We start from the raw sequence: 26236 nt of genomic DNA on the forward strand, positions 1-26236 counted from the left end.
ATTGATAACAGACAGCAGGAAAGAATGACCATAAATCTACTCTGTGTATTCCAGTGGGTCACTTTAAAAGTCACATGTATTGATTGAAATATCAGCAACAATTAGTATTTTGTTTCATTTTTATTTTACTTTGATTTATTTATGAGAACCAATTGAGACCAGAGACAACATAATGGCGCTGGAGGGGAGGGCTGCCGTTTTACGGGCTCCTAACCAAATGTGTTATTATTATTATTTTTCACATTGTTTAACTCATTTTGTATATAATGTTGCTGCTACCGTCTCTTATGACTGAAAATAGTTTCTGGACATCAGAACAGCGATTACTCACCTTAAACTGGACAAAGATGTTTTATTTAAATAGTCCGACGCAAAGGATATACTGCTTTGTCGAGACAAGGCCCAAATCCCAGTCATCAGCGTAAAGAAAAGACAGAAAAAGGGGGAGGAGGGCGGGGTGCATTTAAGAATTCGCAGACGAGTAGGTAAACCACCACTAACCTCTGTATTATTGGCCAACATGCAATCATCGGAAAACAACCTGGATGATCTACGATTAAGACTATCCTACTAACGGGACATTAAAAACTGTAATATCTTATGTTTCACCGAGATTTGGCTGAACGACGACACAGATAATATAGAGTTGGCTGGATTTCTGTGTTTCAGCAGGACAGAGCAGTTACTTATGTTAAGACGAAGGGTGGAGGTGTGTATTTGTCAATAACTGCTGGTGTGCAATATCTAATATTAAAGAAGTCTTGAGGTATTGCTCACCTGAGGTAGACTACCTCATGATAAGCTGTAGACTACACTATCTACCGAGAGAGTTTTCATCTATATTACTCGTAACAGTCTATTTACCACCACAAACCGATGCTGGCAATATGACTGCACTCAACGAGCTGTATAAAGCCATAAGCAAACAATACATGCTCATCCAGAAGCGGCACTCCTAGTGACCGTGGACTTTAATGCAGGCAAACTTAAATCCGTTTTACCTCATTTCTACCAGCATGTCACATGTGTAACCAGAGGAGAAAAAAACCTCTAGACCACCTTTACTCCACACACACAGACGCATACAATGCACTCCCTCGCCCTCCATTTGGCAAATCTGATAATAACTCTATCCTCCTGATTCCTGCCTACAAGCAAAAACTAAAGCAGGAAGTACCAGTGACTTGGTCAATAGGGAATATGATGTGGATGCTATGCTACAGGACTGTTTTGCTAGCAGACTGGAATATGTTCTGGGATTCATCCAATGGCATTGAGGAGTATACCACCTCAGTCACTGGCTTCATCAATATGAGCATTGACGACGTCGTCCGTATATATCCCAACCAGAAGCCATGGATTACAGGAAATATCCGAGCTAAAGGGTAATCCGGACACTTATAAGAAATCCCACTATGCCCTCAGACGCACCATCAAAAAGGCAAAGGGTCGATACTGCATGGGTCCCAAGATCCTCAAAATGTTCTACAGCTGCACCATCGAGAGCATCCTGACCGGTTGCATCACTGCCTGCTATGGCAACTGCTCGGCATCTGATTGTAAGGCGCTACAGAGGGTAGAGCATTCGGCCCAGTACATCACTGGGGCCAAGCTTCCTGACATCCAGGACCTATATAGGTGGTGTCAGAGGAAGTCCCAAAAATGTTTCAAAGACTCCAGTCACCAAAGTCATAGACCGTTCTCTCTGCTACCGCACAGCAAGCGGTACCGGAGTGCCAAGTCTAGGACCAAAAGGCTCCTTAACAGCTTCTACCCTCAAGCCATAAGACTGCTGAACAACCAATCAATTTGCCACAAGACTATTTACTTTGAACACCCCTTTTATTATTCTATAGTAAAATTGTTAAATTACAAGCCTAGTTGGTTTAGCCACAGAAAACGAGAGTAACCTTCCCGCTAGCCATGATTGGGTGAGATAATGATTGGTCTGGACATGCCGAGAGATGGGGTTGGATTGGTCTGCCTTATAGCATGCGTGTCAAACACAGCTTCCTTTTTTACATGTATCACGTAGTAAAACTGCATAAACCTAATTTCAAGTTAAAGTGTACTGTTAACGTTAGCTGGCTGGCTCACTATCTAACGTTATGTGTATGCTCTCCATTTTCTGGAGGACTGAGTTTTGAAATCAGTGGAATTTGAGTATGATAACTAAGGAGATGGAGAAAACACCAGTCTGGATTACATCTTCAAACTTTGGGCAACCATGCATGGCATCAGGCAGGAGACGCGTCCAACCATGATGTAAGATAGTGTAGCTAACAAAATGATCAGATATTACACATTTCTAATTTTGACAGAAAGTGATAGCTAGCTAGCTAGCTACATGTCTTAACCAAAGACTCCACTATGCAAGTATCCATTCCAATAGTATGTCATTGCAACTGTTGATAAGGCGTACTAGCTGGTAAATTCGCTCTGGCTATCTACTCTGATTTCAGACCATGGTCTAGCTAGCTACATGTTCAGATTTTATGCGTTTCTAATTTTGACAAAGTATTTTCATGCCAAGTTAGTGTACTGTTAGCTAGCTAGCTAATGTTAGCTGGCTAGCTCACTAACTAACGTTACGTCATGTGTTGGGATTCATTGTTTACCTAGCTAAGCTATATAGCTACATTGTTTAACAAAAGACTCTCATTTTAGTGTGCCAGAGCGCAGAATAACAGATTAATTTTTGAACGCTCATCACCCGTTCAACAAAGCGTAATTCAATTGTTGCCAGCAGCACAGTTACAGTCACCAACGCTCTGGATAACATGAAAACAGCCTAACCAGCTCTGCTAGGGTGGTCAGAGTGGGGGAGTCAGAGTGGGGTGTTCTCTCATTATGTGTCTGGAAGTAGCTAGCCAATGTTAGCCAGTTAGCTTGGGTGCTTGACTGTCATTGTGCTCTAAACACGTAACACTCTGCATTTACGAACGGACAATCTGACAGCACAGTTACAGTCACCAACGCTCTGGATAACATACAGTAACAGCCTAACCAGCTCTGCAAGGGCGAGTAATGTTCAGTGAGCTGTTTGTTCACTCTCTCTCTTAAATGTCTGGAAGTAGCTGGGAAGTCAGTACAGAACTCACGGATCAACCCTTAAAGAGATGGGTGGGGCTAAAGCTTAAGAGGGTGTGAACAATGCTGATTGGGTGTAGACAAAGAAGGGCTCTCCAATAGTTGTACCAAAACATTGAAAGACGGTTTTCTCAAAAGTGAGTGTACAACTTGATCTACTTTCAAAGCAGAATTACTTTCCCATTGTTTCCTCAAAGACAGTATATGATATACCATTTTGTAGCTCTGAGTCTCTACTTTTATCCAATGTAAAAAACAGAAGTTGAAATGTTGCTACATAAGAACGAATCCAGGTGGTGAGTCACAAATTATACAGTTTCACTTTGCTCACTGAGCTCTTCTATGCAGATGAGCCCTTTGCTGTCTGGGTCCATCTCTCAAAAACACTGTCCTACGTCCTTGAGCTCTGCCCATTGGCTATTTTTGGAATCGAACTTTGTTAAACATTTAATTAATATAAGACAATGGTTGTTGTTCAAAATGTACTGTAAAATCATACTTTTTTTATTTTACAGGTCATTTCCACCACACCCATATTTTTAGGTACATTTGTATATTATGTATAATTTACATTTGATTTGTTTTAGATATGGAAATCATATGGTTGGCTGGAAATATCTTATTTTTCACGATAAATCAATATTTTCAGCTGTCACAAAGGCAAGTTTATACATTCATGGGTCATACTGAATTATTAATATTAGGACAACCTTAAATCCCTAAAAATAACATTCAATACAAGTTAATGTACAAATGTATAAGACATTTTATAGATTAATTGTATGATATTTTTAATTGTCAACAATAATGGATGTTTAATGACGTGACGGAAATAAAATTTGTCTATGGCAGTCTGAGAAAAATGACAAAAATATATACATTCCTGAATAGTACGATCGCAGTCATTATCAGACAAATCTAAAGCAATTATAATACTGGTAAAACGGTTTCAATAAGTTTTAATTTCTGAGAGGTTGCAGGGCCAAAGTAGTTGCCAAAGTTGCAGAATCACCCACACACAGTTTTAGACTATTACAGAACTGCTCATATGAGCAGTTAAAAAAATAAAAATCTTTATACACCCTTCACTGTACCGTAGTTTGCTGAAAGGTTAGATATTCAATGGCCCGATGACTGATATGTGTTATGTTCTTGGCACCTTTATCTGTCAGAACTTTTGTGTGCATGAAATTGAAGTTGACATGAAGTGTGGCTTCTGTATCGTATTTCTGTATAGGTAACTTTTTTTTCTAAGACGAATTCAGACAGTGTGTGTATGACATGTTTTTTTCTCATCACTCCAGGCAAAGGTCAAAATAGAATATTATCAAGTTTATATTTTTTATTATTGTCTTCCTATTCAAATACGGCTTTTATTGAAGCACATTGTAATTAGCAAAGTCATAGTGGTTTGCTACCTGTATTTAGCAGGGGTTGGAACCAAAATTATTTTCCAATATTTTCGTTATGAACAGAACCATTGTTTTTTTTTCATTCCGTTCCACTATTCCGAGGTGTAAAATAAAGTTCTAAACCAGTTCGAACCCAAAGAATGTACAGTTTTTTTATCGTTCCTTTTTAAACCTCTAATTAAACTTCGTTTTTTTTAGCCTAGGCAGTCAACTGAATTTTTGTTTTGTAACAGTATAGGTTACTTTCGTTCCCGGTTTTCGTTTCTGTATATCAAAAGATGACGTTCTTTTACAGTTTTCGGTTCTGTTCCCCTGAACCACTTCCAACCCCTGGTATTGAGGCAGGAAGTGCTTTGTGGAGCCTTTAATACTTTGGTTTGTAGATTAGCTAAGTGTATAATGGTTTTCTCAGTAGGGTGTACCATTAGTGGGCTCTTCACAGTATTAATAGTAATGTAGGATTGGTGATGATTAGGAACCAGGGATTTTGCTTGTCACTTCCCATGCAAGGGAAAACGTTGGGCCCTATATACAGCTGTATTTAAAAAAATGAGCAATCTTTATTTCAGTCCTCTAGGTCCCCACTTTCACCCAATGATTGGCATGATGATTAGCATTATTGGTATGTATTTAACAGCCAAAGGCAAGACCTTATCCATCTGTGCCCCTACAAAATCTCCCATTGAAACCAACTAAATAGTCCAGCAAAGAGACATAGTTCCTCAAATGTTATTGTTAAACCCCCCCCGAAAGTCTGCCCTGTAGGTTTTGTTTAATGCAGTACTAATGCACTTAATTAAGGTTCCATTTTCAAATAAGCAGCTTTCAGTGAATTAATTATATGAGCAAAAATGACTTAATTTTATGGCTTTAACCCGATGTTACATTCTAACACGTTGGCAGCTGCAGAGCGACAGGTCTCAAACATTTTGCTGAGCTCATAATCGTTCAATTGCAAGTCATTCATGCCATTTGCAATGAAAATCCTCTATTGTCCATATGGCTGAAACACTAAGATTTGATGTACTTTGATGTACTAGAAAAGTTGACCCAGTTTTACTTTCTGCCCAACAGCAGTGGGTGAGCAGAATTTGCAGTTTTTCATACTGAAACAATGGAATTTGCATTTGTTGTGTAACACAGATGTTGATTTTCCCCACTGTATCATCTAATCCTCTTTTCCTCTTCCATTTCAGACTAAATGATCAAACAAAATGTGCAGCATCGTGGGGAGAGGGATAGAGAGGGCAATCAGCAGCCATGTAACCTGAAGGAGAGAGTCATGATTATAATGGCTCATGAGTCTGGCAAAAGCTACCATTCCTACCTATACCATCCTGGCTCCTCCAAGGCTCAAATCATGGCTCATCGAAAAGCAAAACGGTGTCAGTGAACTATGGGTGCTCGCTGAAAACCTGTGATAATGGATCAACCTCTGAATCATGTCTTTATTCTGTGTGTTTTGAATTTCAGAATAAAACTGCCAATTACAATGTTTTAGGGTAACATATGAAGGCTACTAGAAGCCTGAAAGCTGCCCATTTCTGTCTGATGGGTTTCTATCCACAGTACGTACCTGAAGTGTTAAGATCAGCATGCCATTGATTTAAAGTCAAGGGAAATTGTCATGGTCTGCTGTAGTTGACACACATTAGCCTCATCAGTAGCTTTACCAGTTAGCGCACACTTAGCTACGGTACTGTAGCTGACTAATTGCTACTTATTTTGTCAACTTACATGTAGATGGATGGCTTGGGAAGAAGGTCCCCATGATCTTCTCTCTTTCAGGGTTTTTATTAAAGGGATAGTTCACCCAAATTACAAACTCACATACCTTGTAAGCAGTCATTGACCAAGGTAAGGCAGCAATCCATGCTTTGGTTTTACTTACAGTGTAAGGAAAGCAACATGTAATTTGTGTGAACTATCCCTTTAACAGTTTGCAACACAATACAGACTGACTAGCTCCAGTACAAATAATTAGCTAGGTTCTGTGCTGGGCAATATGTACTGTCAACTGACGCTTCAGTTCACAACAAACAACTTCAAGGCTCTCTGATTTGGATAATAAGCCACCAATCATAGAAGTACAGTGTAGGCGGGATCTCTACTTCTACTCTATCAGTAGATGTAGTACATTCAGCCTCAAACCGTATGAACAAGTAAATATAAAAGCAGGTTAACTTTGTATTTATCAAGCATTTTTATTTACGTGTTACACATTCCTGAACTTGTGTATAGTCATATAGGCCTCTGATCTCAGTTATACATAAGCTCAACATGAATATTGCTATGCAGCTTGCTCAGGGAAATGCAATTACTCATTTAGGAAATATTTATTAATACATGGCTATATTGAAGTTATAAGCAGGTGTTCAATTCAACCCCAACACATGTGTAATGTACACTAAAAGAATATCTAGTTTCACCTAATTATTATCAAGTATCTGGTTCCTCAACTTTTTTTGGTTTACTTCACTTTTCAGTCAGTGTTACCTGAACGTAACATTTTTAGTTTGCCCAAACTTGAGAAAACATATGTAAATGTTTTTGTCAATTTTTGTCAATCAAAATGTTTTCTCCATTTGTCTCATATGTTCATTCAATTAGCAATTATTATTTTGGTATCTTACCCCCAAAAAAGGCTGTGGAAGTACACACACACACACACACACACACCCTGTGCTTTTAACATATAATGTTTTCAACTTACTGTACTGTAATTATTAGGACAGTGAATTATTGTTTCTTCTGGCTCTATACTTCAGAAGTTTGCATTTAAAATCAAACACTGACTAGGGTTAAAGTTCACGGTAAGCTTTAATTTGACAGTATTTTTCATCCATATCAGATAAACCATTTAGAAATTACAGTACTTTTTGTACATAGTCCCCCCATTTTAGAAGATCAAAAGTATTGCGACAAATTCACTTATGTGTATTAAAGTAGTGAAAAAGTTAAGTATTTTGTTCCATATTAATAGCATACAATGACTATATCAAGCTTGTAACCCCTCAAATTTGTTGGATGTACTTGCTGTTTCTTTTGGTTGTGTTTCAGATTATTATGTGTCACTTATTGTAAATAATAATAGAAATTGTTTCTAAACACTTCTACATGAATGTGGATGCTACCGTGATTACGGATAATCCTGAATGTATCGTGAATAATGATGATTGACAAAGTTACATATGCACAAATATCATACCCCCGCAAAAATTATAACCTCTCCTTATTGTAATGTTCTGTTAATAGTACACAAGAAAAACTATTATATTAATAATACTGATTAAGGGATAACATCAAAACAGAGTAATATGCCCTACCAACATTTGGCAACTATTACAGAAAACCGAAAATTGCTTAAATAAGTAAATCAAATTAATGATGAGAGAATAGTCAGATTAAATGATAACTGATACAAACATGGTGGCGTAGCAGGAATATCGGAATGCCATGTTGAATAATAGTTCATGTATAAATGAACATGCACTATGTAAGCATTCAAAAAGTATTCAGACCCCTTGACTTTTTACACATTTTGTTACAGCCTTATTCTAAAATGCATAAAAATACATCCCTTCATCAATCTACACACAATACCCCATAATGACAAAGCAAAAACGTGTTTTAGGAATGTTTGCAAAATTATTACAAACAAAAACTTGAACTTGAAGTGCCGTTGGCAGCGATTACAGCCTTGAGTCTTCTTGGGAATGACGCTTCAAGCTTGGCACACCTGTATTTGGGGAGTTTCTCCCATTCTTCTCTGCAGATCCTCTCAAGCTCTGTCAGGTTGGATGGGCAGTGTCGCTGCACAGACATTTTCAGGTCTCTCCAGACATGTTTGATCGGATTTAAGTCCGGGCTCCTGCTGGGCTTGTCAAGGACATTCCCATCTCTACAGAGGAACTCTGGAGCTCTGTCAGAGTAACCATCGGGTTCTTGGTCACCTCCCCGACCAAGGCCCTTCTCCCCCGATTGCTCAGTTTGGCCGGGCGGCCAGCTCTAGGAAGAGTCTTGTTGGTTCCAAACTTCTTCCATTTAAGAATGATGGAGGCCACTGTGTTCTTTGGGGACCTTCAATGCTGCAAAAGTATTTTGGTACCATTCCCCAGATCTGTGCCTCGACACAATCCTGTCTCAGAGCTCTACCGGAAAATTCCTTTGACCTCATGACTTGGTTTTGTTCTGACATGCAATGTCAATTGTGGGACCGTATATAGACAGGTGTGGCCTTCCCAAATTATGTCCAATCAATTGGACTCCAAGTTGTAGAAACATCTCAAGGCTGCATCTGAGGTCAATTTCGAGTGTCTGAATACTTATGTAAATAAGGTATTTGCAAGCATTCTAAAAACCTGTTTTCGCTTTGTCATTATGGGGTATTGTGTGTAGATTTCCGAATGCATTGTACGTCAATGTGTCAAATATGTAAGTTGAAAATACGTTAAAGGTAGTGTGTGTGTGTGTGTGTGTGTGTGTGTGTGTGTGTGTGTGTGTGTGTGTGTGCGTGCGTGCGTGCGTGCGTGCGTGCGTGCGTGCGTGTAACTAGTTCCACCGCCTTTTTTTTAGGTAAGATGCCAAAATAATAATTTCTAGTTGAATGAACCTATGAGACAAATTGAGCGTAGTGTACATTTAACATTTGACAAATAACAATATAAAAATACAACAGAAATACTATTAGTCTTTTATTGGACTACATCTGATACTTTTTTAGCGCCCAGTGCAGTCAAAAATGATATGGTGTTTTATATATATTAATAACACACTCTAAGGTTGGAATAATACTGTGAAATTATGAAAATTATGATAATGCTCATTTAGCGTAAGAGCCGTTTGAAAAGACTCCTTGAAATGTCAGCCTGTTTTGGTAGGATGGAGTTTTGGCCTGCCTGGTGACATCATCAGGTCGTAATTTGGTAATAGACCAATAAGAAAAAGTTCCAAACCTCTCTGCCAATAACAGCTAGTTTTCCCTTCCCAACTCAGACCATCCTCAGACAGTCCTAGCTAAATTTTTGCTTGAGGTATTGCTATTTTCTAAGAAGCTTTTACCATTTTAATTTAAAACAATCATAGTAATGTACTTCATTGTTAACCAAAATGTGTTTTCCATTCATCCAACTTGATCTAAAATGTCTGTGTGAGGTATTGCGTGTAGGCAACTCCATTTTAAGCTCCAAATATAATGTATATTGTCTGACCTTTTACTTGTTCTGAACACATCCTGACATGTTTGGCAACTTAAGCTGCTATATGAAATGTTTTACTTCCCTAACGCTTTTGGAAAATGTTTCCCTGCCTTGCCTTGTATAAATTGTGATGACCATTTACCTCAGGGCGGTCTCTCTCCTCTTGTGTATATAGTTCATCTTCAGTCCTGGTAACCTGGGGTATATCAAAAAAAATTGTACTTAGAAGAAATTGGCCCACTACTCCACCTATATAACAACATAGGCCTATGCATCCTAAGCAGGGTTCATACAGACATTGGCAAGTCAAATTCAAGGATTTTCATGGACTTTATCATGCACCTCAATATTATATAATTGTACATATAGAGCCTAATATAGAACTCCCCCTCCCGACAAAAAGCATGCAAAAATTGTCCAAAAAGTAGGCTTTTTTCTGTAGCCTACAGTATGTGGCTGACGTAGGCACACATAATTAGACATGTGCAGCGGTAGCATTAATCTCACCATTGGAATCTCACCATCGCTGTTTTTATAATGAGAAAGTGATCAAAAATGAAGTTATTTTTTTAATGGAAGGATTTGTATGGAAAGCCAAGTCGAAGCCAACATTAGATGCTGTCGTCCTCATAATAACCGCAAATGGTTTTACCGCAACATAGTAATGCAACACCTTTCAATTGAAGAGGCAGGAAACAAATGAAAGTGGCCACATCTCTCACAAAAATGGTTCAAAAAAGAAATAACAGATAATTATAAGGGGGAGGCATAACTTATACATAGGCTACAATAAACATTAGAACTTTTCAAGCATCAGATTGAGGATTGTCTGAAGGTAGTACATGAATTTCGGAGCTTCAAATTCAAGCTTCAAGCCCCTTGTATTGTTTAAAATTGCAGGTCTAACATGGAAAACAAAATGTATTTGTCATGTTATTTCATTACCAAATCATATTGTGAATAAGCCCACGAGGCTATGTAATTTTGTCATTATATCCAGAATAGTTGCGTGCTGCTCAATAGTCTATCCTACACAATTGCTCACAGTAGACTCAGTGTCCAATCAATGGCACAAAAACATATAAAACATGAAACTTGACTATTTCTCTGTTAAATCTAACGTGACCCTGCTGTAAATCAAGCAGACAACAAACAGATGATGAACACCAATTAACTAGGGATATTAGATCCAATGTGGATCTAGGCACAATGACTGGTGTAACGAATGAGACAAAAAATATTCTGCACATTCCTCGCAAACACCTTTTTTCCAGCACTTGTGCTGCACCACATGCCCTATCACAACATTTCACTTGACTGTCATTCTGAAAGTTTCTTCCTGGATCAGATGATGTGTGAAAATATCATGGGGTAACTAATCTGCTGGACACCAAATGTGCTTCCAATAAGTATTATGCATAATTATTGAATAATCACATGAATGACAATATCGATTTAGGTTTTAAGTATCAAGGTAAGGGGATAATTTTGGTTAGAAGCATTTGATTTTGTAATGCATATTTTATTTTGGATTTATGTGCCCATAAACTGTTCACGCCCTAACATAAAGAGACACAAAATGTTACATAGTTACACTGCATTTCTGAAATCCTCATAGAAGAAACCGTCAGACAGCTGGATCCAGGATTCAAGTTCAAAGTTCCACTTAACTGATTAATTCTCAATATATGATACAACGACAACTTACACAGCCGTAAATGCAAGGCCAAAAAAAGTAATGTTTTATGTCACACGATTTTGGACAAATCCGTCAAGACACCAACCATAAAGGGTTAAACATAGGTTTTAAATCAATTCGTTAATTGTATTGAATATAGCTATGATTCCCCCTTATATCTTCATGTAATGGAATGGAAATAAATGGCAGATTATTATCAATAACTTATCAACAGCTGTAACAAGTTGTCCAGTGTAGGAAATCCTCACTGGTGCCCTAATTTATAAAAAGGTTACCTATTGTATTGCCCCCATATTCCCAACTGACCATAGTCCAGCCTACATCATCACTCATGACAAAATGGGTAAATGTATTATGACAGAAAAAGCCTTTGGGCTTTCTGAGAATCAAGCGAAAAAATCCTTAAAACTATTAGGATACACATCAGGTACATTTTCAATATGACTACTTATGTATACTCCCTATCAACAAACAAGGGGAAATCTGCAGTTCAAACAATTACAAAGCACATCCCCCTCCACTGTTTTGGTAAAAAGCTGGTGGGTCTTGAGAAATGTAAACCACTCTCAAATTCATAGACAGGGATACAGATGCAAGGACTGACCATCCATGATATCACAATTATAGTTTTAACCATATTTAGAGGATGTAGAGTGTTTGTTTACAATTACATTGTGACAAACAATGGCGTAAAACAAGCTTATATTTTGGGTTCTGAAGGGGTACGACAGTCAAACTAAGCTAATGGGCCATTTGTAAGTTAAACTCTTTTAAAACCAATGGGTATATATCATTCATTTAAAAGTGTAAAATTAATTGACTTTAATTAAATTAATTAATTGAAGTGTAAATTAATTGAATTAATTGTGTAAAATTAATTGACGACAATGAAATGTTTGTCAACAGATTGTAATGCATTAAAAAAAAAAGTAATTTAACTAGATGCCACTTAAAATATTCCGCTTTCCCCTAATACACACTAACACGTGCATATCAGTGTTTACACTCATTATACCCCTTTAATTATTGCAATGTTTCATTTATATGTAAGGAAATAGGAGTAACTGTCCATTGTTGTTTTGAGTATCGCAATATACAGGTAACAGCAAAAATAAAGGACGTTGGGCCACCAGGAACTGCCAGAACTTCACACTTTAAAACCCCCATGCTCTGTTGAGACCCCTATTTCAAAGTCACTGAGATATCTTCGAGCCATGGTAGCCAAAATAATAGGCAACTGGTCATTTTTTCTACATGACCCTAAGCATGATACTAGCACACAGCTCAGAAACCCATGCATACCCCACAAGACATGCCACCAGAGGTCTCTTCACAGTCCCCAAGTCCAGACCAGACTATGGGAGGCGCACAGTACTACATCGAGCCATGACTACATGGAACTCTATTCCACATCAAGTAACTGATGCAAGCAGTAGAATCATGTTTAAAAAAACAGGTACAAATTTCACCTTGGAACAGCAGGGACTGTGAAGAGACACATAAAGTTACAGAGACATGCAAACATTGTGATGTTGTTGTATGGTGGTATTGAACATTTTGTGTTGAGGATATGTGATCGTGTAGGGATGTTATATGACACACTGTTTTATCTTTAGCTCATTCAGTACCTTCCTGTTGGAAGGTTCACTGTTTTATATTTTGTTTTATATATAATTTTGCTTTGGAGTGTTTGGACCCCAGGAAGAGTAGCTGATGCCTTGGCAGCAGCTAATGGGGATCCCTAATAAATACAAATACAAATGATGGTATGTTAATTGCTTATTAATTAACTCAGGAACCACACCTGTGTGGAAGCACCTGCTTTCAATATACTTTAAATCCCTCATTTACTCAAGTGTTTCCTTTATTTTGGCAGTTGCCTGTACATGTGTAATGTATACTAGCCATTTAAACCATTCTAAAGTGTCAATCAAGTCTTCCGATGTGGTACTAGTAGAGAGAGTATAGAGTCTGTGTTTTGATATCTACGGAGAGTCAATTTCAAAGGACTATTGTATTTTTCTAGCATTCCTGTCTTAATACCCAGTATTTGTATGCGGTACTATGTATTATGATTAGTGTTCTTCACCATTTCTTCTCAGCTGCCTGTTTTTCTATGAACCCAATGCCAGTTATGTTCCCACATGTGATAATTTCTCCAATGTTTGACAGTAATATCTTCTGTTCCATGCTAAACTATTATCAGGACCAAATAAACTACTTCAGCACTTATGGTGTTACTACAACCATAGGACATTGTTATAGTGTTATATTGACCAAAGAACATTTGTGTGTTGGGTAAAGTATTTATGTCTGTGTGTGAAGAGTCAATCTGGTCTGTACGCACGGTGTACACTGTGTGTATACTGTACATAAGACTTACAAAGCTGTCACATTGCCTTAAAATCATTGTTGAGCGTTAAGTCCATGGGTCAAATAATCATTGATCACCTAAGGCCACAAGTGACCCGAACCTCACCTTTGCAAAAAACCACCTGTCTTTTCTCCCAACTCTGTCTCTGAATGTGGATCTACTGTACTTCCAACTAATCCTCCAAAAGTAAAGGTGCCTTTAACCTTGAGCAGTGAGAGCTGTCAACGTGTTATTAAGTGGATCTACCACTGATCGGATTGAATCTCGGCCTTAGTATCATTCTGCAGCATTAATAATAGGGATAATAAGACAAAGGACAACATCTCTACATTTCAAAAATGTTAAATATGAACCGAAAGGTTCAAATCCCCGAGCTGACGAGGTGAAAAAATATGTTGATCTGCCCTTGAGCAAGGCACTTAACCCTAATTGCTCCCGGGTCTAAATAATGGCTGATCCCTGGCTGTGACCACACTCTCCGAAGGTGAGTGGGATATGCAACAAACACATTTCCCATTTCACACCACACACTTGTACAGGTTACACACTTGAGTTAGAGATGAGGTTATTTTAAACTTACTAAAACAATCTTATATTTTGTAATGCCCTAAGGGGTTTATTTCAAAAAGTAATCTGAATCCCCCAAAATACCTTAACTTTTGTTCTGGCTTACTGGGGCTAATTAACAGATTTTGAGCTCTGCTGAAGCAGGGTACTCATAACAGTCTCTCGATGGGCAATTGTGGAGGAATAAATAAAGGTAATTAACTCATCTCCGTGGCCTATGTCAAGAGTGAATCCTTGATAGCCCTCTGATCCTCTATGTCAAGAGGTTTAGATGGAGGAATGTTGGGAGTACGCTGCAGTCCGTCCCTGCCTCCACACTCCTCCCCCACATCACTATGGCAAGAGTGCGATTGCCATGCTCACAGTCAGTCAGGAGACACAAAATTTCCATGCCATTTCACCCAGTGGGCTGTGCTATACCTCACGGTGGGCGTAGATTTCAATGCGCACACGGGTGCCCACAGCTTCAAGAACAAGCCGAGCACTCACTCAAGGGTTAGTGCTATTGGAAAATAGGAACAGCTGGGAGCAGGAACGGAACGATGGGACGAGAGAGAGAGGGAGGGGGAGAGAGAGGGATCCCTACCCTAAACCATAACCTAACCTTAAACCTTGCCTTACCCATTTTAAATGTAAACTTCAATGGGTGAGTGCATTCGGAAAGTATTCAGACCCCTTGACTCTTTCCATATTTTGTAACATTACAGCCTTATTAAAAAATTGATTAAATTGGTCTGTTTTTCCTCATCAATCTATACACAATACCCTATAATTACAAAGAAAAAACATTTTTTTAACAAATAGTAAAAATAGAAAAAGCATTCAGACCCTTTACTCAAGTACCTTCGCAGCAATTACAGCCTCATCTTCTTGGGTATGACACTACAAGCGTGGCACACCTGTATTTGGGGAGTTTCTCCCATTCTTCTCTGCAGATCCTCTCAAACTCTGTCAGGTTGGATGGGGAGTATTGCTGCACAGCTATTTCCAGGTCCCTCCAGAGATGTTCGGGTTCAAGTCCGGGCTCTGGCTGGGCCACTCAAGGACATTCAGAGACTTGTCCCAAAGCCAATCCTGTGTAGTCTTGGCTATAGGCTTAGGGTAGTTATCCTGTTGGAAGGTGAAACTTTGGCCCAGCCAAATAGTTGTGCAGCAACGCTCCCCATCCAACCTGACAGAGCTGGGATGAAAATTTACTGGGGATAGCTTTATTTGTAACCTATATACAAATTAGCATCGTGCAATAGCAGAGCATAAGAGAGTTGCCACATCAATGTTACACTGAGTTAATTAGTTAAGTTATTGTTATTAAATGGTATTCCAATGTAACTTAATGCTATTAGTTATATTCTATTCCAATATTTTATTCCAATTAATATTTTTTTTATGAATTAAAAACAACTATTGGAAACAGTTTGTTCCTGAACATCATATTAAAGTCAGCTGGATATAAACATTTTTGTCACGCCCTGATCTGTTTCACCTGTCCTTGTGCTTGTCTTCACCCCCATCCAGGTGTCACCCATCTTCCCCATTATCCCCTGGGTACATACACCAGTGTTCTCTGTTTGTCTGTTGCCAGTTCGTCTTATTTGTCAAGTCAACCAGCGTTTTGTCTCAGGTCATGCTTTTCCACAGTCTCTCTTTTTCTTGCCCTCCTGGTTTTCACCCTTACCTGTCCTGACTCTGAGCCCGCCTGCCTGACCTCTCTCATGGGAGGCCTTTGCAGAGCAAAAGGAACAACTACTTCAAGGTCTCAGAGCGAGTGACGTCAACGATTGAAACGCTATTAGCGCGCACCCCGCTAACTCACTAGCCATTTCACATCGGTTACATGTGCATAGCCACCACGGGTAATAAGCATGCTGAGGGTGCTGCAGCACCCCCTGATAATATGAATCAGAAAAAAAATGTATATACTGTATATTACAAAAAATCTATTTTCACAAATTTTCACTGGGCCTGTATTAGCAGAACGAAGTAGCCATCTGTAGTGTGGGCAAATTTATTTTTTGGGGTTGCCCATTGTCGTGCCATTCATCTGCCGCCATCACCTCATGTTTCAGCATGATAATCCACGGCTCCATTTCGCAGGGATCTGTATACTCACCAGACATGTCACCCATTGAGCATGTTTAGGATGCTCTGGACTACATGTATGACAGCGTGTTTCAGTTCCCCGCCAATATCCAGCAACTTTGCACTGCCATGTTAGAGGAGTGGGACAACATTCCACCGGCCACAATCAACAGCCAGATCAACTCTATGCAAAGGAGATGTGTTGCACTGCATGAGGGTCACACCAGATACTGACTGATTTTCTGATCCACGCCCTTACCTTTTTTAAAGGTATATGTGACCAAGAGATGCATATCTGTATACCCAGTCATGTGAAATCCATATAGATTAGGGCCTAATTTCTTTCTTTCATTGAATTGATTTCCTTATATAAACTGTAACTCAGTAAAATCTTTGAAATTGTTTCATGTAGCGTTTATTTTTGTTCAGTATATTACTGCATGTTGACTAACCAATTACAGTAAAATTAGATTAAATATAGTCATGATCAGTTTCATGTATTTCATTCGGGTAAATTTAGTAGATTGGCTTGATAGCAGCATTGACGTTGTTGGTTGGCTCACATGCAAAACTTCGTTCACTTTTGGGAAAACGGGTCCAGCCACTTGGTAGCTATCGTTAGTTCAAATAAAGCTGAATTGTGTAAAAATATTAAAAGTGCAACAGTAAACTATAAAGCATGAACCCACCATAATGATGTCGGTGAAGAAGTTAGGAATGACTGCACAGTCAGAGGGTTCGCGGTTGAACGTGGACGCGCATCGGACAGTCCTTGCACTTTGAAACCCACGCCCATCGTGACGTGTGGCACCGCATGAAATGGAGTGAAAAGAGTGTGTTCCTTTAAAATATGAGGTTTCCAGCGCTGGACGTGTATAGGAGGCTACCGTGGACGTTCGTCGGATCCATGTATGAACTCTAACTCTGAGCTCCTCGCAACTTTGCCAGGTCTAATGTTTCCTGGCCAAGTGACACCAGCGAGAGAATGCGGCTGCTTACTTACGCAAGTTTGTTCTGGTTTATGCTCAAGTCAGGTATGTTACCCCCGGGATGTGTTAATTGCAATGACAAGCGCAATAGCTAGAGTACCTAAATGATTTGTAATAACATCAATGTACTAATTGTTGGTTTAACGATCTAACAATATTTGGAGAGGAAGAGAAGCTCAGGGTGGGTTATTGATGGCCAGTAGGCTACCATGCAGGGCAGGCAATGCTACTTGGTTATTTGTTTAGATAAAACAACATTTGGGGGTCATCCGTTGAAACCGTTATAATAGCAAACTTTTCGGTACTATTTTGTGACATTATCCTACTGCGTCTTTACGCACGGTTTGGAACGGTTGATGTGTGAACGCAAAATTATTTGTTTCACACCAGCTTGTGGATGTGAAGAGAACCATGCGGGCTTGATTTTCGATGGAAACATTGTTCGAAAATGTTTCACAAATAAGGGTAAGCTACCCGTAGATTGAACCTGGTGTGTATTGATATGTACATTATGGTATATCTGTTTTTTTGTTTTGTTTGAGAATAGATTATGGGTAGTTCAACATATGAATGTGTTTTGTTCACAAATACAGAAGGAGTTTAATGCTAATAGCACTGCGCTGTGCTACATATGAAATAGTTCTGTCTGCCTGGCAATAATGTTTGATGTATCCGTGGAAGCTGGTTTGACTGATTTAATTGAGGAATCCCCATGTACAGTGACATTTTGCCTACTGTCTGTCATTTACTAACAGTTTTTAAGATGTATGTTTACCCAAGCAGAGCTCCAGAATATGTGTGACATTTGGATTGGGTTTTGGCTACTGTTGCGCACTGGATGATGGAAAGGAGGATACCTAGGCAGTCGTACAACTGAATACATTCAACTGAAATGTGTCTTGGGCATTTCACCCAACTCCTCTTAGTCAGAGAGTTGCGGGGGGCTGCCATTATCGACATCCATGTCTTCGGCACCCAGGGAACAGAGCAGTACTGATTGTGCAGTCATTCTTTTTCTTTGAGTCACTACTCAACTGTTGATGGATTTAGTTGCTTGCTGTGTCGTAGTTGGTAGGAAGTGAATAGTCTGCATTTAGATTTTATTCAGGTCCATTTTCATGTTGAATAAGTTCTGACAGGGCTTTCTTTCTCTCGTGAAGAAAATTGTATTTGCATCTACCATGTTGTAATATCTGACGATCTGTCAGGGGAGCACATTCTTCAACATGCACAGTGCATCAGGTAAATGTTTCTTTCCATGTCTGTCAGTGTCAATGTATATGGTTTTGGTGAATTACAACAGATACTTTATGATTATGACTTAACCACAGTAATTGCAGCCACAGTTAAGTAATTCAGGAATATTGTCAACTAATAAGCCACTTGCACATTATCACCATTATCTATTCATCAACAGTGGTGTAAAGTACATAAGTACTACATAAGTTGTTTTTGGGGTATCTGTACTTTACTATTTATATTTTTGACTAATTTTACTTTACTACATTACTTAAGAAAATATTGTACTTTTTACATGACACCCAAAAGTACTTGTTACATTTTGAATGCTTGGCTGGACAGGAAAATATTTCAATTCACGCACTTATCAACCGAACATCCCTGGTCATACGTATTGCCTAAACACATGCTTTGTTTGTAAATGATGTCTAAATGTTAGTGTGCCTGATGCTTTCCATAAATAAATAAAAATGGTGCCAACTGAAATGATTAATACTTATACTTATGTATCAAAAGTACATTTTAAACCAAATACTTTTAGACTTTTACTCAAGTAGAATTTTACTGGGAGACTTTTTTACTTGAGTCATTTTCTATTACTTTTACTCAAGTATGACAGTTGGGTACTTTTTCCACCACTGTTCATCAATAAGATTGTCCCTTAATTTCTTCATCAGCTATGAATCATATTATGAAAAGGTATGCCTACATGCATTCATCTAAAAGGGTTCTTCTGCTGTCCCCATAGGATAATTGTTTGAAGCACCCTTTTTGGTTCCAATTAGAACCCTTTTTGGTTCCAATTAGAACCCTTTTTGGTTCCAATTTAGAACCCTGTTTAATGGGTTCTGGTATTTAATGGCGCCGAAGGAGATGGCCGCCACTTTACAATTCCGTACCCTATTGTGTATGTTTATTTTGAACACAATGTTTCTGCCACCATGTCTTATGACCAAAAAGAGCTTCTTGATATCAGGGCAGCGATTACTCACCATGTACTGGAGGAATTCTTCTTCAACGAGTCGGACAGGAAGGATTTACACCAGACACCCAAAAAGGCCCTCATCCCCGTCATTTGCAGGAGGAAAAGATTAAGATATCGTGGACGACGGTCCGGGTGCCTTGTAAGGATCTATCACAGAGAGGATAATCTACCTTCACCATTGGTCTTATTAGCCAATGTACAATCAATCAATAATAAAATAGATGAACTACGAGCACGTATATCCTACCAACGGGTCATTAAAAACGGTAATATCTTATGTTTCACTGAGTCGTGGCTGAACGATGACATGATTAACATACAGATGGCGGGTTTTAAGCTTTTCCGTCAGGATAGAACAGCAGCTGGTAAGACGAGGGGTGGGGTCAGTTTATTTGTTTGCTGTTTAATGAAATCTAAGGAAGTCTCGACTGTTTGTTCGCCTGAGGTAGAGTATCTCATGATAAGCTGTAGACCACACTATTTACCAAGAGTTTGCATCTGTAGTTTTCGTAGCAGTCTATATTACCACCGCAGACCAATGCTGGCACTAAGACTGCACTCAATGAGCTGTATACGGCCATAAGCAAACAGGAAAACACTCATCCATAAGTGGCACTCCTAGTGGTTGGGGACTTTAATGCAGGGAAACAAATCAGTTTTACAGCATTTCTATCAGTCTGTTAAATGTGCAACTAGGGAAAAACGAGGGAAAAAAACTCTAGACCAACTTTACTCCACACAGAAATGTGTACAGAGCTCTCCCTCGCTCTCCATTGGGCAAATCTGACCACAGTTCTATCTTCCTGATTCCTGCTTTAAAGCAAAAACTAAAGCAGGATGCACCAGTGAATCGGTCAATAGATACTAGCACAGACTGGTTTTGCTAGCACAGACTGGAATATGTTCCGGGACTCATCCGATGGCATTGAGGAGTATGCCACAAGGCGGGTGGCGCAGTGGTTTAGGGCACTGCTTCGCAGCACTAGCTGTGCCACCAGAGACTCTGGGTTTGCGACCGGGAGGTCCGCGGGGTGACGCACAATTGGCCTAGCGTCGTCCGGGTTAGGGAGGGTTTGGCCGGTAGGGATATCCTTGTCTCATCGCGCACCAGTGACTCCTGTGGCGGGCCAGGCGCAGTACACGCTAACCAAGGTCACCAGGTGCACAGTGTTACCTCCGACACATTGGTGCGGGTGGCTTCCGGGTTGGATGCGCGCTGTGTTAAGAAGCAGTGCGGCTTGGTTGGGTTGTGTTTTGGAGGACTCATAGCTTTCAACCTTCGTCTCTCCTGAGCCCGTACGGCAGTTGTAGCGATGAGACAAGATAGTAATTACTAACAATTGGATACCACGAAATCGGGGAGAAAGGAGGGTAAAAAATTCAAAGAAAAGTAAAAAAAAAAAATAAAAAAGAGGAGTACACCACATCTGTCACTGGCTTCATCCATGGTGACTGTACGTACATACCCCAACCAGAAGCCATGGATTACAGGCAACATCCACACTGAGTTAAAGGGTAGAGCTGCTGCTTTCAAGGAGTGGGACCCAAACCCAGAAGCCTATAAGAAATCCCGCTATGCCCTCCGACGAACCACCAAACGGGCACACAGGACTAAGATTGAATCGTACTATACCGACTCTGATGCTCATTGGATGTGGCAGGTCAAACAATTACAAACTACAAAGGGAAGCACAGTCACAAGCTGCCCAGTGACACGAACCTGCCAGACAAGCTAAATTACTTCTATGCTCGCTTTGAGTTAAGTAGCACTGAAACATGTATGACAGCACCAGCTGTTCCAGATGACTGTCGGATCATGCTCTCCGTAGCCGATGTGAGTAAGATGTTTAAACCGGTCAACATTCACAAGGCTACAGGGCCAGACGGATTACCAGGACGTGTACTCAACACCATAGTGCCCTCAAAGCTCATCAGTAAGCTAAGGACCCTGGGTCTAAACACCTCGCTCTGAAACGGGATCCTGCACTTCTTGACGGGGCGCCCCCAGGTGGTAAGGGTAGGGGACAACACATCCACCATGCTGATCCATAACACAATGGCCCCTCAGGGGTGAGTGCTCAGTCTCCTCCTGTACTCCCTGTTCACTCATGACTGAATGGCCCGGCACGACTCCAATACCACTGTCAAGTTTTTCCCGATGACACAACAGTTGTAGGCCTGATCACCGAGAATGATGAGACCGCCTATAGGGAGGAGGTCTGAGACCTGGGTGTGTGGTGCCAGGACAACAACCTCTCCCTCAACGTGATCAAGACAAAGGAGATGATTTGTGGATTACAGGAAAAGGAGGACCGAGCATGCCCCATTCTCATCGACGGGCTGTAGTGGATCAGGTTGAGAGCTTCAAGTTCCTTGGTGTCCACATCACCAGCAAACTATCATCGTCCAAACACACTAAGACATTCGAGAAGAGATGGCAAGACAAAGCCTATTCCTGTCAGGACCCGGTTACGAACCCGGGTCTCCGGAGTGAGAAACAGTCACTTAACCAACTGAGCCACGAATAGTCGGCAGAACCCAGAAGATGAGGCAGACACAGCAGTACTTGAGACGGTGTATTTAATGAAGTAAAAAGTGAAGTTCTTCAGGAAAACATGTAACTCCACAACCTCAAAAGGAATCCTCAAAGACAAAAAAGGTAAATCCACAAGGTGGAAGGTAAAGCACAAAAAGCCTCAAAAGATACTCAAAAAACAAACAAACAAGAACAAAAAACAGAATTCCACAAGAGAGTCCACCGGGATCAACAAGAGTTCTCAGAGTACTAGGGCTGGGTGCTAACATACAAACACAGAGCAAAGAACAGAGGAAAACAAAGGGTTTAAATACAATCAGGGGAAACGAGGCACAGGTGCAAATAATAATGGGGATCAAGGGAAAACAAAAGGTGAAAAGGCACAATGGGGGCATCTAGTGACCAAAAACCGGAACAACCCTGGACAAAACCTTACAGAATCCCCCCCCTAGGAACGGCTCCTGACGTTCCTACCAGCTCTCTCAGGGTGGAGGGCCCTGAACTGGCCGGGGCACAGGGTAGGCCCGGGACGGCGACGTCTGTTGGCTTGTTGTTGGTACCTCTGTGAGGAACGCATAAGATTAAGACGGTTCTTCCTCCACATAAGCCGACAGCGTCTGACTAACTTCAAGGCTGAAGGCACTCTGACTTCTGCCTCCTGGTCCGGGAACAATGGAGGGGCATAGCCAAACTGACACTCGTGCGGGGACATACCAGTGGAGGAGGAGCTCAAGGTGTTGTGCGCGTATTCGGCCCAAACAATGAAGGACGACCATGTGGACGGGTTGTTACGAGTCATACATCGGAGGGTGGTTTCCAGCTCTTGATTCATCCTCTCAGTTTGGCTGTTGGACTCCGGATGGTACCCTGAAGATAGACTGGCAGAAGCCTCCATGAGTTGGCAGAAGGCCTTCCAGAACCTAGAGGCGAACTGGGGACCTCTGTCAGAAACCATATCTTGAGGAATGCCGAAGACTCGGAACACATGATTAATTACCAACTCAGCCGTTTCCTTGGCAGAAGGTAACTTAGTCAGAGGGACGAACCTGGCCGCCTTTGAAAACCTGTCGATAATGACTAGGATAGTAGTATTGCCATGGGATGGAGGAAGGCCAGTAATGAAGTCCAACGAGATATGGGACCAGGGTCTGTGGGGAACAGGTAAAGGGTGAAGGAGTCCTTGCGGGCGGAGGTGAGAAGATTTGCCCTGGCAGCACACGGGCAAGCATTGACGAAAGTGGCAACGTCTTCTCTTATGGTAGGCCACCAGAACTTACGCTGGATGAACTCCAAGGTGCGACCTACGCCCGGGTGACAGGTGAGGCGAGAGGAGTGCCCCCACAGAAGGACCTGAGTCCTCACTGCCTTGGGGACAAACAACCGATTGGCAGGACCTCCTTTCGGGTCCGGTTCAATAGCTTGAGCTCGTCTCACGGTATCCTCAACTTGCCACGAGATCGGAGCCACGATCTTAGCAGCAGGAAGGACAGGCATGTCCGTGTCATCTCGATTGGCAGGAGCGTAGACTCGGGACAGGGCATCCGGTTTGAGATTCTTCGACCCGGGCCGATAGGTGAGGATGAACTGGAATCGATTGAAGAAAAGAGACCATCTAGCTTGTCTAGAGTTCAACCGCTTCGCCTGCTGGATATACTCCAGATTGTTGTGGTCCGTAAGCACTTGAAACGGGTGAGAAGCCCCCTCAAGCCAGTGTCTCCATTCCTTCAAAGCCATCTTAACCGCTAGGAGTTCACGATCCCCCACATCGTAGTTCCTCTCAGCCGGGGTAAGCCGGTGTGAGAAGAAAGCGCACGGATGAAGCTTCTTGTCTTCACCCCTCTGAGACAGGACAGCTCCAACACCAACCTCTGAGGCGTCTACCTCCACCACAAACGGTTCATCCGTAGTCGGTAGTATCAGGATGGGAGCAGAGAGGACGCGCTGCTTGAGTCCTTGGAAGGCCGTCTCAGCTTCTCTTCCCCACAAAAACATTGCATTGCCACCCTTGGTTAAAGCTGAGAGAGGGGCTGCCACCAAGCTGAAGTTCTTGATGAACTTGCGGTAAAAGTTAGTGAAGCCCAGGAAACGCTGAACTTCCTTAACGGATTTGGGGGTGGGCCAATCCGCTACCGCCCCTACCTTCCTGGGGTCCATTTGGACTCAACCGGGTTCCACTACAAATCCCAGGAATTGTACTCTGGATGAATGGAATTCACATTTTTCCGGCTTAACGTACAGATGGCTGTCTAGGAGGCACTTGAGTACTTGTCTGACATGCTTAGTGTGTTCTTGAAGAGAGCTCGAAAAGATGAGGATGTCATCCAAGTCAACGAACACAAATATGTTAAGCATATCCCTAAGCACATTGTTTATGAGCGCTTGGAACACCGCTGGGGCGTTGGTCAGGCCGAAGGGCATCACCAAGTATTCATAGTGACCAGTAGGCGTGTTGAAAGCGGTCTTCCACTCGTCACCAGGTCTGATCCGCACAAGATGGTATGCGTTCCGCAGGTCAAGCTTAGTGAAAACAACTGCTTCCTGGAGCAGCTCGAAGGCTGTGGCCATAAGGGGTAGCGGGTAACGGTTACGGACGGTTATGGCATTGAGTCCCCGGTAGTCGATGCAAGGACGTAATCCACTGTCTTTCTTGGCCACAAAGAAAAACCCTGCTCCCGCCGGGGAGGTGGATGGACGCATGAGGCCTGCTTCCAGAGCGTCCTTGATGTAGGTATCCATAGCAGCTCGTTCGGGTGGAGATAGGGAAAAGATCCGACCCCTGGGAGGGCAAGTGCCCGGAAACAGTTCGATGGGGCAATCATAAGGTCTATGGGGTGGTAGCATGGTGGCCCTCTGTTTGCTAAATACCAGTTTGAGGTCATGGTAACACTCGGGAACTCGGGTCAGGTCGATGGATTCTAAAGACTCGGGAGTAGAACTCGGGAATTCGGGAAAATACAAGTAGCTTGGCACGTAGGACCCCACTGCTTGATAGTGCCCACAGACCAGTCGATGTGAGGGTTATGGCTGTGAAGCCAGGGGTATCCAAGGACGAGAGGGAACTCGGAACAGGAGATCAAATGAAAGTTCATCAATTCCTGGTGTTGTGAAACTGAAAGTCGCAAGGAGGTAGTGACATGAGTGACAAGTCCAGATCCCAAAGGGCTTCCATCCAATGTAGTAACCCTCATAGGGTCACTTAGAGGTTCAGAGGGAACGCCATTCTCCTTCGCCCAGACACCATCCATGAAGTTACCTGCGGCTCCAGAGTCTACCAAGGCTTGAAGGTGAAGCTTGTGGTTGTCCCAGGAAAGGGTGACTGGAATGAGCAGACGGGAGTTGGACGGATGGGAGGAGGTTATGTTTCCCGTTACAGTTCCCCCCGGTCTGTACGGGACAGAGCGTTTCCCTGGAGCCCGGGACACGTGGAACGGAAATGGCCCAGTTTGCCGCAATATAGACAGCGTCGCTCCCTCATCCGGCGGTCTCTCTCAGCCTGGGAGATGCGTCCAATCTGCATGGGTACCGATGGAGCCAGCGAGGATAAAGGTGGGGACTCGGAGCTGGGACTGATAGGGGCTAGAGGTCTACGGTTGAGTTCTCTCTCTCTCAGACGCTGGTCAATGCGTGAGGCCAACTTGATCAGGGACTTGAGATTGTCCGGTGGTTCCCGAGTGACCAGTTCATCTTGGATAGTGTCGGAAAGGGCTTTCAGAAAGCACACCGTGAGCGCCTAGTTGTTCCAGCCACTCGCTGCTGCCACCGTGCGGAACTGGATGGCATAGTCCGTCACGCTGCGCCGACCTTGCTGGAGAGTCAGGAGCTGTTTGGCTGAGTCAGGACCACTGCTTGGGCCTTGAAACACTCGTTTGAATTCCTCAGCAAAGGCAGAGTAGCTGGCACAGCAGGAACTATGGGCATACCACACAGCAGTAGCCCAGGCCAGGGCTTTTTCCGACAGCAGGGTGATGAGATATGCGATCTTAGACCGGTCGGTGGGGAACGACGATGGTTGCAGCTCGAAGGAGAGAGAACATTGGGTGAGAAACCCTTTACAAGCATTTGGAACAC

General features: G+C 41.8%; 1 protein-coding gene across 1 annotated transcript in view; it reads left to right on the forward strand.

The window, feature by feature from the left end:
* Positions 1 to 17317: 17317 nt before the first annotated feature.
* Positions 17318 to 26236, forward strand: part of LOC124014617 (ly6/PLAUR domain-containing protein 1-like) — a 47841-nt gene continuing 38922 nt past the window's right edge. The window contains exon 1 of the mRNA XM_046329853.1: positions 17318 to 17453. Coding sequence (XP_046185809.1) covers positions 17405 to 17453 — 49 coding nt within the window. The 5' untranslated portion in view covers positions 17318 to 17404. The remainder of the gene's footprint in view (positions 17454 to 26236) is intronic.

This window comes from Oncorhynchus gorbuscha, linkage group LG01, assembly GCF_021184085.1.
Source record: "Oncorhynchus gorbuscha isolate QuinsamMale2020 ecotype Even-year linkage group LG01, OgorEven_v1.0, whole genome shotgun sequence".
Lineage (NCBI taxonomy): Eukaryota > Metazoa > Chordata > Actinopteri > Salmoniformes > Salmonidae > Oncorhynchus > Oncorhynchus gorbuscha.